This window comes from Brachyistius frenatus, unplaced genomic scaffold, assembly GCF_029030835.1.
Source record: "Brachyistius frenatus isolate BFR_SWC_R1_liver_20210118 unplaced genomic scaffold, ASM2903083v1 Contig_43, whole genome shotgun sequence".
Classification (NCBI taxonomy): Eukaryota; Metazoa; Chordata; class Actinopteri; family Embiotocidae; genus Brachyistius; species Brachyistius frenatus.
This window is the reverse complement of record NW_027210642.1, coordinates 1101701-1114926: the sequence shown is the minus strand read 5'-3', so window position 1 is coordinate 1114926 and position 13226 is coordinate 1101701. Positions and strand designations below refer to the sequence as shown.

Sequence of the window (13226 nt, the reverse complement as noted above, 5' to 3'; positions counted from 1 at the left end):
ATTTACAGGCAGATTTCTTGGCAGGTTTTAGTTATTTCCGGGTTTGTCCAGGTCCCTTTCAGTTTGCACATGGCAATAGTGTGGAAGTAGATGAAGCACTACTTTTAATGCTTTGCAGTACTTACAGCCACCTTTAAACAACTGGCGGCTGTCAGGATTCGATTTTTAGATTTTTCTAGTGCTTTAAAAACAATTCAACTACTTCTTAGAGGACAAATTACTAAATTATAAACGGCACAACACAACTATCATAGCGAGTGTCCTGATTTGTGAAGAGGCAACATCACTGCAGATGTTAAAAACAGGATCAAAAGGATAATCAGAAGAGGGTGGCTTAGTGATTGGTATTATCCCAGACTCACTTGAGGTCACTGTAGAAAAAAACGAACAAGGGCGACACTAAAAACAGTTTTGCCTCAGTGGTCTATAACTTCAAACGTCCTCTATTCCTGCAGCACTCACATTTCTTTTTTTTAGTTTCAGATGTCGTCTATAGTAACTTTCAGGAGTTAGTCAGAAAATATAATTGAATAGATATTAAACAATGAAAAAAGAAAAAGTGGGAGTTGAAAACAAAGCATGATGGCTTGTTTTATTTAAAATCAGTAAAAAAAAATTAAAAAAAATTACATTCACACAAGTCTATGAAGAAAACACTGCACTATAAAAAAAATTAAAAAAAAGTTTCACAAAGTAAACTGCCTTTTTGGAATGAAGCGCATACGATTTCAAGTAGTAGTGGCATGTTCTTTGTCTTTTTTTCCATCCATACATATAACACTATGTACATTTAAAAACACAGGAGATAACCAGTTTAGAGTGTATTTACAGTTTCTCAAAATCATTTAAGCATTTACACTGTGTCCTGAATGAGGCATACAGTACTTTGAAAACCCCATCAAGTAAAATAGTCTGAACTTCCTTTTAAGTCCAAGGAGGAGATGCAAATGAATTAAAAAATACTTTAGAACTGATTGTTCAAGCATGGAAATGATTTTCATTGAATCACACTCAGTCCGTGATAACTGTGTTAGACCTAATTCAGATGGAAGGTAAGCGGGTAAAACTTATCAGCACGTTTCATGTTGTACTGGATGCTTCACCAGCACAATTAATGCAGTTACAAAACGATAGAACATACCAACTTCTTCATGACTCATTTCACAGCTCTGCTTATTTTTCAGGTAGATCCTGCTGAAAAGACTAAATGACACCACCACAATACCTTTGGCAAACGTGTAGAAAGAAGAACAAAACTGAACAAGAAGAATTCAAACCATCAGATCTTTTAGGCGGACAGTTTCATCAACTGGATGACAGAGGTCACTTCATTGTTGAAATTCACCAAATACTTGTACAGATTATTGTACAAACAGTGCATATCAGAGACTATGATAACCAGAACAATAACAAAAATATGACAGCTGTTTTTCTATATGATCTTCACAATGAACACTTTTTTACCCTGAAACAAGTCTGTGAGGTTTAATTTCTTTTACCACTATTGAACATGAACTGAGATAGGTTGTTGTAGGAGGCTGTAATTGTAATTGCAACCATTGTATCAGGGTCCTGAGGAACGTCAAGTCGGGTTCCAGTGGTTTCAGAGCTGACTAGGAGTCTCGGTTTATGGGAGGTATTTTTACTGCTCCATGCCTGTAAACATGTAAATGAAATGTAATGCAATTCATATTCACACACGTGTTTTCCCTTATGTGTCTTTAAGCTCAAAGTCTCTTGATCTTGTGGCAGTTGATGAACCAGTGCAGACTGAGAAGGTTGAGGAACATCGAGAACAAACAAAAAGTGCTGTAGGTTAATAACTGAGCAGGTGGTCTGTGAACAGCCTGTGGCCGTTCAAATAACAACTGTCTACAGGCTTAGAAACCCTGCATAAGACTCTTCCCCTTCCAAATCCTCTTCTTCTCTTTCCACCTCACCTGTACTATGAGCCGCCACGTTCTTCCTCTTAACTTGTTGCCTGGAGGTGCCCCGGGGCCTCTGCATGGGCACTAAAAGGCGGAAGCCTGGCTGAGCATTGGCAGAAGCTGCACCCAGGGGTGTGGTGAAGGTCTTAAATGTGCAAGGCATGAGGGAGGAGGAGGAGGAGGAGGATGTAGATGAGGTATTAACACTCTGGACAGAGGAGTATCCTGAACTATGAAGGTCTGCGGAGAAGGACAGGGGTTCTTGGCCTTGGTAATCCTCGCTCACCTCTATTTCTGCTCCACAAAAGCTGTCTTCATCGCTGGACAGAGCTCGGCAGTGCTCCAGTCTTTTGTCTTCCTCAGTTAGCGGGTGCAGTTTGATCGATATCATAGAAGCTATTGAAAGGAAAAATGGTCAAAACCAGTAAATCAGTTTGAACAACATTTAGATCCACAGCCAAAAACACACCATCATTTATATGCTAATTTAACATGGTGGACAAGGAAACTGCAGAGTCATCTAGGTAGGTATTTATTTTATTAATCCCCGAGGGGAATTTTTTTTAATTTTATTTTATCTATAGTCACATAATGTCCAATTGGACTCACAGTGTACATTATTATCCTCCACATATAAAGGACTACAATCACAAAGAAACAGATCTGAGGCTGCTCGTAATAACACTGGAATGAAAGTGCCCGGCTCCCTTTCCCACCTCTTCCTCATACTCACAATCCTCATCTTTCTCTCCCTCACTCTCTTCCTCCTGGTCCCCCTCATATCCAGAACAGGAAGTGTCCAGACTCCAGTCCAGGATGTCGCCCAGCAGCGTCTCTTCCTGATTGGACAGCTCTGCAGTGGGTGTGGCCACAAAGCTGCCCCTGTGGGCCTGCATGCCGTCATCACGTCTCCTTGAGAGAAAAGTGGACAAGCAGAAGGTTACAATGAGTCACAGGCACTTCTCGCAGATGGCACAAACAAACACCTTCTGAAAAAGACAGATCAACAAGTCCGTTTGTCACGGCACACAGGAGACTCAGCCACAAGAACTGCTAAGTGAGCAAGAAAAAGAGGCGGGGGCGATGGTCGTATTTTCTGTCAGCGAGTTGTTTCTAACAACTGAATTCTTTGTATATTTTTCAAGTCCCATCACAGAGGCACCCTAAAAACTTGGTTCAGTTTATTCTATGTAAAACTATTCAAATCTGGGAGCTGTAGTATCTAACAGGATTTAAAATATGTGACAGCAGATGTTTTTATCTGGAATTTTGGTTTTATTCATGTCACATATTTTAGTGTCTTTTTCTGGTCTGCTACAGCTGCAGTCAATACAATTATCTGAAATCATTTGACTGCTTGTGCAGGGTACAACAAGCAGTGAACATCTCTATTGGCTTGTCCAATTATTCCTGATTTTTGTCAGGCTTTGTGTCATCTGTAGCATGAGGTCGCTATCATTATGCAGAGGTTATGGTTGATGTCAACCGACAGTCAGCATGTGGACAGTGACGGTCAAATGGCACTGCAAATGGCAATTTACAGAAAAACAAAATACAACATCTCATTTCTCACTCCCCCCCCTCCCCCCCCAGTTTCCAGAAGGGTATACTAATGGGAAAAAAGGATTTGTCCCTTCCTCTTGTTTGCATTGTGGCTCCAGAAAGTCTCTTGTCAAGCAGGCTCCGAAACGTTTCCTTTGTTTTCTGTCTTATTTGCAAGTGATTCTTTCCGCATCTAATTGATGACTCCCCGGTGTCCTTATCTTGTGACCTGCAACCAACTCTGTATTACCATACGAAAGCAGATACAAAGGGAATGGGGGTGACTGTCAACTGTTTGCCAACTGTATAAAAGCTGCCCTAAAGAAAGCCCTGGAAAAGAGGACTGCGGAGGAGAGTACTGCTGGGGGAAACCAGGCTGGGTAGAGCCCGGGTATCTCTTGGCAGAAATTAAATATAATATTCATAATTATGACTTCTTTATGTCTATTCTTGTAAAATTACTGGAAACCAAGAAAGAGCCCACATCTATCTACTTCGCACACAAAAAGGGTTCTGCCATGTTTCTACAGTAGCCCAGAGGAGACAATCTGTTCACGATTAACGTAGATTATCTTCGATAATGTTGGAAGGGAGGGTGTGGTGAGGTGTGTTCAGTTGGTTGCCATCTGTTACCTCACCACTAGATGCCACTAAATCCTACACACTGCTCCTTTAATATCATCCAGCTCTAATATGTTGTAACCTTTGTGTTGGTAACTGGTTTACCTCTTGCTTGTGCTTGACGGAGAGGCCAGGAAGGTGTGGATGTCTGGAGGTTGACCAGTAGGACTCGGAGGCTCCATCTGAGGCACCACCTCAGGAATCTCCAGGATCTGACAGAGCTCTTTAAAATCCATCACCTTGTTGAGGCCATGAAAAAAAATATCAAACATCAGTTAGAATTTGAAAACCAATGAAAGTGCTGCTGCAAAACAATACAGTGACTCTTAACATTTTCTATTCAGTTAAGAAAAATAAATAAAGCCAAGTACCTTTTCTTTGCCAATGTGCTGGTAGGCCTCATCTTCAAACCGCTGCTTCACGCCAGTAAGAGACACATGCCTGTAATCTTTAGGAACATCTTTGCTGAAACTGAAGGGAGACAGAGAGTGAAGGGGAAACAAAGAAAAGAAAAGAAAACTACTGAGTTTGATCCACTTTGCTTGGTGCATCACTATAATCAACTCTTGGGGACAAATCTTGTTACTTGTCCATTTGAGAATTACAGTTTGTCGATACGATGCTCACCTATCAAAGTGACACACCCTGAGGCACTTTTCTGTGACTAAGTGCGTGATTCACTGATGACTCACACACACACACACACACACACACACACACACACACACACACACACACACACACACACACACACACACACACACACACACACACACACACACACACACACACACACACACACACACACACACAACCTCCTATTGTCTACATGAGCTCCCTATACTTTGCATTAAAACCCTAATGGCCATCCAATTTCTTGGTCACCAGATGTCATAAACAATCTCATATCTAATCAATGTGGCTATATGGACATGCTGAAAAACAGCCAGACGCATCACCAATCAATTCTCGTTATCTGTTTTCATGGAAGAAAGGGCAGTGAGATAGTAGTCATGTATGAGCCGTGACACAGAAACAAACCAGAAAACAGACTAGAACATTTTTAAAGGCCACTTTCTTTAGCTTCTTGGAAAAACACATTTGTGTTTCCAGAAAGTGGGTTTTGAAAATCTGTTGTGCGGTAAATTAATGGCTGAATAAATCAAACGAATGATCAGCACTTTTAAAAACAAGCCTGTAGGGATTTGTTGTATTCACAGTGGGTATTTTAGGTTAACTAACAAAGCTGGTGTCATTATTGCGCCCATGGACACAGCGTCCGTTCGCATTGTTCATGATAAAATTGATATAATTTATAATATAGTAAAAAATATAGTATGGTATAGTGATAATGGCAGTTTTCCAACTTATTCACGTAACTTCAGTAGTGTAGAGGTAGATTGGTTGTACTGAATATTTGACGGCAAACCACCATGTCTATGCTGAGATATATAAAAACTATAACAATTATTTTGTTTCATATGTATGTTGTTGAAATTAATAATACAATATTTGTCAGGGCCATATCACCCAGACTGAGTGTCCATGATGCCCAAATACTTGTAACCAGGCTCACGCGCAACCAGGACATGATGACCTCAGCTGCAACATGAATACATTGAATGATATGATTACATTCACAGACTTCTGACATGTTAGTAATCACTGCTGTCAAAGAGCCCAACAGTTTCAGTACACAATTTTTGTTGCATTGTTGAGAAATTAAACATTATTTTCTGCTGGGCGGAACAGAAACGACATACTATAGAAATAAATACATAGTCATGATAACATTTAATTGATATTTGAGGTGAACTCATCACGGCGAATAATGTGAAGACAACTTGTAGAGGAAAAAAAAAAAAAAAGGTCAGAGTGCAATCTATCTGAATGTAACATGATAGACTGCGTGATTGTGCAAAAGGAGGGGGTATGATGGAATTGAATTGTTTGGCGACCGATCCAAACTTACCACTTGACATAGAGCAGCACGGAAAGAGGAACAAGGTCTTGCTTGGAAAAGCCTGTGTAGTCAGCTAACAGGGTGGGCCAGAGGGGAGCTGCAGGGCGGGGGAACGCAGACATAAGTCAAGGTGAACATAAACTTTACACTTAACTAAAGCTGTAAATTCAAAAATCTGTTTGAAAAGTGTATTTGCATTGCATCGTTGTGTTGAAAGAGTGAAATGATGAATATGTTGTATGCGTTTGTAGCAATGAGTGTTCTTACCATAGTGATGCAGTGCCCGTGAAAGCAGCAGTGCAGCACAGGCTAGTTTGGCCGGTGGTGGCGCAGCGAGAGCAGAGTACAGCAGCGACAGCTCACAGATGTAGCTGAACAGGTGAGTGGTTCGCCTCTCCAGAGGGAGCAGATAGAGCAGCACCTCCCCGTAGTCCAGCAGTGTGGGGCTCTGCAGGGGAGTGCAGAAAATCATGTTTTACACTAGGTCATAAAATCGTTCACTGGAACTAGTCTGCATTACTTGTGGATAGTTTTTATACTCACCCTGATCTTTCCCACCAGCACAGAGACAACCTCTCCCATCATTCGAACCAGGTCCTCGTATTTGTAGGTGTTGTCTGTGAGCCAAACAGCTTCACGTATGGTCAGGATTTCTTTACTAATATAGCTGAAAAGAAAGAAAACAAACATTGTCATAAAAGCACAGAAAGAGATTCTCAGCTACTACTAATTTGCCTTTGAACAATTCAGAGACCAAGGAGGACCCTGGCATGTGTGACCCCTCACCGTGTACAAACTACCATGCAGGCGATCCCTAACAGCTGCAGGCGAGCCTTGGGCACAGAGCGCAGGGCCAAGTAACGGTCCACACAACCCACTGTCACATGCAGCGTCAGGCTGGAAAAGTCCTTCATGGTGGTCACCTCCACAAGCCAGTCCACCAGGATGTACCTTGAGAGACAGGATAAACAAACAAGTCAAAATACAGAATCATGTGCATAAATAAAATCGCATTGAATAACTAAGATTATATTTTAAATCACTTCTCGAAGTCTGCCTGAAGACCATGTGGTCTTTGCCATCTTTCAGGGTTTTACCATCCTTCTCAGAGAAACTTTTGACTGGTGATGTCGTTCTGTTTCATCTCCTCTTTAGTAATGTCATTAAAGAAAAGATAAGATGATCAAAACAGTGAGTCATAATAATGACTAACAGGAACACTTCATTGTCTGGATGGATATTACCACCACTAGACTCTATTATGGCAGGAATATCATGACGGAGTTTCTGTTCCAGTGTACCTCATGGTGTCTTTAATGCCTCGTCTCAGGATGCCCTGAACGCAGTGTTGTGACGCTGTATTAGAGGAACTGAACAGCTGGGCCACCAAGTCAGAGCAGGCCTTTAACTCCAAACCCAGTGGATTTCCGCTGCTGCACACTTTGGCCAGGGCCAACTGGCAAAGACAAAAAAAGGTAAATGTTTGACAAAGGCTTGACAGCGTGTTGAACTGTGGCTACACTAAAACACAACAAGTGCTGCACTGGTTTAGCGCTGTAATCACAGAGCTCATGATTAGGATGACACATTTTTTTTTTTTATTCAGTGGAGGGGATTGAAAAAAAACCTATGTCTGTCAAGCCCTCTTGACACTGCCTGATAGCACATCAATAAAAACAACTTCCAAATGTGGACAAAAAGAGGAGTGGGAAATGAAACAAAACATGACTGTTCTCTCGTGTAATAATACAATAAAAAAGAACTGTGAAGTCTTTTGTCTTTTGACAGCTTTTCATCAGAGAGACAGGGAAGCTGCAGACTGACGAGTAAATTCATCACAGGTCAACAAAAAAAAAGACAACATTAAATCAGATAATTTATCCTCAATCACACACCTGTGCCTCCCAGCATCCTTTGCCAGCATAGTCCCTGAGGGTTCGTATGCACTGCAGGTACCTCCCTGGATCTGCCATCTGAAATACAAAACACACAGAATCTCATGTTTGGCCTCATTTGTCACTTGCTATAGAGGCAAAAGCCTTTTCTGCATTCAATTTAAACATTTATTGATTTAGTTGCATACTTCCGATAGTATCAACAAAAGTGTCTATGATTGAACTTGTAAATAAGAAAAAGCTCAGCAGTCTTAATCACTAAGGTCATGTTTCCAAGAGAGAAATAACAAATGAGAGAAGCACTCACAGATGCTTTATGGCTGTGCTCCCACAACAAGTATGAGCTCTGTAGACAGCCAGCCAGCGACGACTCCTCCAGCATAGCTATGGCATCCGACCGTCGTTCATCCTCCTAAAAAAGGTAACAGATGTTAAATGATGGATCTTGCTTGACAGGAAAAAAAAAAAAAAAAAACATTCTGTGCCTACACTACTGAGAAAGGAGCCAAAGGCAACAGTAGGCAAAACATTGACTCAGTCAAATATGTAGGCTTGTTATTATTCAAATTTTTGTCATACTGATAAAAAAAATTTTTTTAAAAAGCACACCGGGACTGTAAATAAGACAACAGCCGATACATGAAGCAGATAAAACAACTATTGTTCCATCCCCCCAAGGCAGCAGCATACAGATTTATACTTCAATTAAAGGCTAAAAGAAACTGGGCTAACCACACACCCAGTCAGTCAGATTCAGCCTCACTTTTATACTCACGTCGAACAACTGCAAAACTCTGGCCAAACAGTGCAACAAGGGCCCCCTCTTCTCCTGCAGAGAGGTAAGAAAAAATAATTTATGAACATGTGATATACTGTTTAAAAGCAGTCGACATATAGAGAGCTAAACATTTGTACATGTGGCTTTAAGTGCAATGCATCGTGAATGTGAATTGAATTCACAGCACTGTTTATATCCGTCGACTGAGCCGTAAAATAAGCACAGCTTTGGTTCGAGTTTTATCTAAGGAGAAAACAAGGACAGGGTTTCCAAGCTGGCCTCGAAACCAAAAATGAAAACGTGCCGTTGCAAAGCAAAACAAAACATCTTGAATGTAACGATCTGCCCATTTTGTCGTTGCCACTTACCTTAAACTTTACCATACCAATTACAAATCAAGTATCATCATTTCAAGTTTGAGATGAATGCAGCCTAATTTTACAAGAATAGTCATAGCAGAAGTACATTCGTTTTCCCTCTGAACTGGCAGAAGCAAAACCTACTATGTTGTTATCACATTCGGCCTTGAGGCGATCGAACACCACGGCCTTGCAGCAGCTGCCAGTGGGCGACCAAGGAGGACGGATGAACACCCAGATGAAGGGATCCACTGTGGGAGAACGCAGGCTCTCCGCCAGGCTGAAGAAGTGGGAGGCCTTTCGACCACATACATCTGCTCGCCCCTCATCGCTCAACAATGCTGGAGGTGAGAGAGAAAGCACAAGTGAAGAGATGTTATCACTTATATCATTCATCAAGATGATTTCATTTTGCCGACATTAATTAGACTTGCATTCAACCATCACTGTGTATTAAGACAGATGTTTACTGTGCGGACACTGAACCCAACATCAGAGGAGAAAGAGTGCTACTTACGTCCTTCATTGTACAAATAAGCAATCCCAAGCTTCACAGCAGCTTCAAAATTCCCTTTCTCAGCAGCTCTGAAGTAAGAGAGAAATATTGAGTAAAAACTCATATGGACAAAAAGCAATATATACTTCTTATTGGACAGAAGTAACTGTACCTTTCAAATAGCCATAAGGTTTTGGGGGATGGCCACGTGTCCCTGAAACGGACTCTGGCCCATACACTGGAGTGGTTGTCAACAATGTCCCGCAGCTGGGAGTGAACCTGTAACACATGTTAAACTAAGCAATCCCTCAACAAAACAGATCATGTGACCCATCGAAACAGGGATGCTCAGCAAGAACAAATGTGGGATGACACGTCACATACATGTCAGAGGGTTGTGTAGTAGTGTTACGGTATGTTAACTCACTGCTCGGATAGACAGGAGGTCCTCTGCAGAGAGACACTGGAGCACATAGAGAAGGATCTCCTCAGGAAGGGACAGCAAGGATAGGTCCACCGATCGCTTACGAACCCGCTTCCGTGCTGGAACCTCGTAGCATTTTGAACAACGGCAGTGGATAACTGGGGGAAGAAAAGAAGAAGAAAAAAAAAAAAACAAGGACATAAACATTACATAATCCATATATTTTCAAACAGACAGTTTTGTATTCTTTAGTATCTCTTTCATATTCAATGCAAGAGGCAGCAGACAGGGAGACATATATAAACACACAAAAATCACTGAAAAGCATTTTACATCTCGGTGTAAAGCTGGCAAACTAAGGCCCAACAAATATTTGCACCTCATTTAAAAGCAGGCCGGTGGGCAGTTAGGTTAGTAGAGCAGAGCGCCGGGCACTCTTAAGGTGAACGTAAGGGTGGTAGTTTAAAAATGTTTAAACGAGGGCAAGGATGATTTTTTTTATTTTTTTTTCCCCCAACAGTATTTCAATAAGCATACAAGATCATATCGTAAATTGCTGTAGGCACTAACAGTTATCTGACGATGGTGAACCGAGTATCTGAATGACAGCAGTCGAACCAAGTGAGCGCCCAAATTTCCCTCCCGTGGTTCAATAAACGCAACGTCCAGTTACGACTAAGTTTCATGACGATTAACGTTACATTTGAGCTTTTTTTTTAATGGCCAAATACGCTTACAATACCGAGGGGGGGGGGGGGAGGTGACACGTTTTAGCTTTATAAATATTGTCAAATTGACTTAGTACCGTCCAGGAGGCTAAACCAGTTAACGTTGGCGTTAACTAGTTGCTAGTTAGCCTTGCTAACTCTGTGCAACCGCAGCGATTCAATGCAAATTCACAAACGCGTGTTTCGCATGAAGACAATCCCATTTTTATTTTATTTTTTTGGTGGTGGTTAAAAAGAAGGGAGATTAGACTAAAGTTACTCACCGCCCGCTTTCATTGCAAGTACACGGATCTCTCCTCCAACAGCGATGCCTGTAGATACAACACCCGAGCAGCGGTTTAAACGTTGCGGCGATGCAAGCTGATTACTACGCACATACAAAGTCGGAATCTGTTTAACAAAAAAAAGTTTAAAAAAATTAATAAAAAAGTACCGGGTATCAATCCTGCTCCCTGCGTTTGTTTAACTGTGGCAGACAGCTAATAAGCTTGACAAGATGTTAGCTCTAGCTTGAATTCAAATTCAAGCACGCGTCCTCACTTGTTGGACCCGCCCCAAAGATACTCTTAGGACCGCCCACGCTCGCAATTTAAACTCTATATTCAATCTGATTGGTGAAGACTGATGACGCCCCCGGACGACATATTAGCCTTGTGATTGGCCGCCGCGAAGACTGGTAGCACCGATTGGTCAGCTGGTATAAACTCCAGAATGTCAGAAGCTTATTGGAGAACGTGATGCCATTTCGAAGTACGCGCTCGCCAGTGGACGTGTATGATTGGTTGACCTGATTATGAAGGACGTCCTGTGGGAAACGTAGTAGGATAGAAATACCGTTTAAAGGTACCACATTTAAAGGGACAGGCGCAGAGTAGGATCTCCTTTATAGTGCAGTATAGGTGGCAATAACAGCAGAGAGTGCTTAGTTGTAGCTCTTGCCCTGGTTACCTGTATTATATTTGTTCTTTTATTGTATTCAATTGATGAGTGTAGATTCATTTTGTGTCATTCTTTAGATCTCAGTTTTAACTTTGCATAATTAGCTAAACTATTTCAGAAACTGATCTTTAAGTAAAAAGGTTGCCAATAAAATCCCCCTGGTCCCCACTTAGCCTACATTCTTGCATATTTTGCCCAAAATCTTAACAAACATGGGCTACATGTAAAACTATACAAATTAACAGTCTTTTAGGTAGAGAAATTGTCCCAGAGTCTGTTAAGATTGGTTGAGCATGTGAATGTACATTTGCAGACTGTGCAACAGAATACTGAAGAAGAGAAGTACATATTCATTTAGCATGATACTAGAGGGGTTAAGGGTTAATCAAGAGAAGTCAAAAGTTAACCTTATAATGTGTGACAAAAAGGATCAGCATATAAACAAAATGAAAATACTATTGGAGTAAACCAGATGTGTTCCTCGTATTAGAGCACAATAAGAATGTATTATCTTGGTTGCCTTGTATTTGTCCATTTCAGGCTGTCTATTGATCAGCACATCACCTGCTTACCTGATCTCATTATTACCTCCAAGACCCATTGTGCTCTACAGTAACTCTACTCAGGTTTCTATAAGAAAAACACAAGAAAATGCTTGTGTAAGTTCGTAACAATGTTTAACGTCATTTCCAAGCATTAAGTCAATACTTGGGCATTCTTCGTCTACAATCATGGACTTACATGATGGTGAATAAAGACCAAACATTTCTTTTATCTTCCTCTGCTCATTGTGGTATGTTATTTGTGGTCCATTTATTACTGGGGGTGTGGTATGATCAAATTGTCTTGTCACTGAGTGACCTCAGACATGGCAGGGACTTTGACATCCTCAGCTGGATGCACTGTTTCCATAGAAACGGCAACATATTTCTCAGTAAAATACTGACTGGTAATGGCTGCATAAAAGAAATCCAATGATAATTTAAAAAATAATACCAAACACAATGCACTAAAAACATGTGAGTTCTAAGGGTTTTCTTCCACAAGTAAACATTATTTCTTTGTATATTTTCACTGAAAAGATGTGTCATTTCAGGAAAATTATATTCGTTTAATCTCAGAAGGGAAAATGATTTCACACCTGAGTGGTTTAAGAGCTGCTCTGATGCAGCAAAGTCTCAAATAATAAGTAAAGAACTTGTTTTCAAGTAAACTCTGCAGTTTCCTTTTGCCTGATTAACCCAGCACTGTCTCATCTCATTTGTTTCTATTACAATAACTACACTAAGACTATGTTTCGTGTATCATTCTGCTCCTGATTTGATTTGACTGTCTGGTTAGGCATTTGTAATTCCCATCTACACTCTAAAACAGCTGCCTTGATATCTATAGCAGGTTGCAAATGTAACACAATCCTGCTACAAAGGTATCATTTGGAAATATCTGCAGGCAGTGTAGCTGAATAAACAGATTTGTCTCTTGCACAGATGCTCGGGAATTTGAATAAGACAAATAAAGCCCATCGAGTCCCAGATGGCTCAAATCTTAACTTC

The 13226-nt window shown here is 40.9% G+C and overlaps 1 protein-coding gene across 2 annotated transcripts; it reads right to left on the bottom strand.

Annotated features, from left to right (window-relative positions):
• Positions 1-406: 406 nt before the first annotated feature.
• ccnf (cyclin F) lies at positions 407-11086 on the bottom strand. 2 transcript variants are annotated; one of them, XM_069702712.1, is made up of 18 exons: positions 10998-11086; positions 10010-10164; positions 9755-9861; positions 9604-9671; positions 9231-9427; positions 8725-8778; positions 8257-8361; positions 7950-8027; positions 7356-7510; positions 6841-7005; positions 6598-6721; positions 6322-6502; positions 6064-6151; positions 4463-4562; positions 4197-4330; positions 2662-2840; positions 2215-2324; positions 407-2073 (listed from the first exon to the last, which is right to left on the bottom strand). In XM_069702712.1, the coding sequence occupies exons 1-18, from the start codon at positions 11008-11010 to the stop codon at positions 1873-1875; spliced, it is 2214 nt and encodes a 737-aa protein (XP_069558813.1). In that variant the 5' UTR covers positions 11011-11086; the 3' UTR covers positions 407-1872. The 2 variants fall into 2 exon arrangements, with proteins under 2 accessions (XP_069558813.1, XP_069558812.1); XM_069702711.1 differs by having other exon boundaries at positions 407-2324.
• Between the last annotated feature and the right edge of the window lie 2140 nt (positions 11087-13226).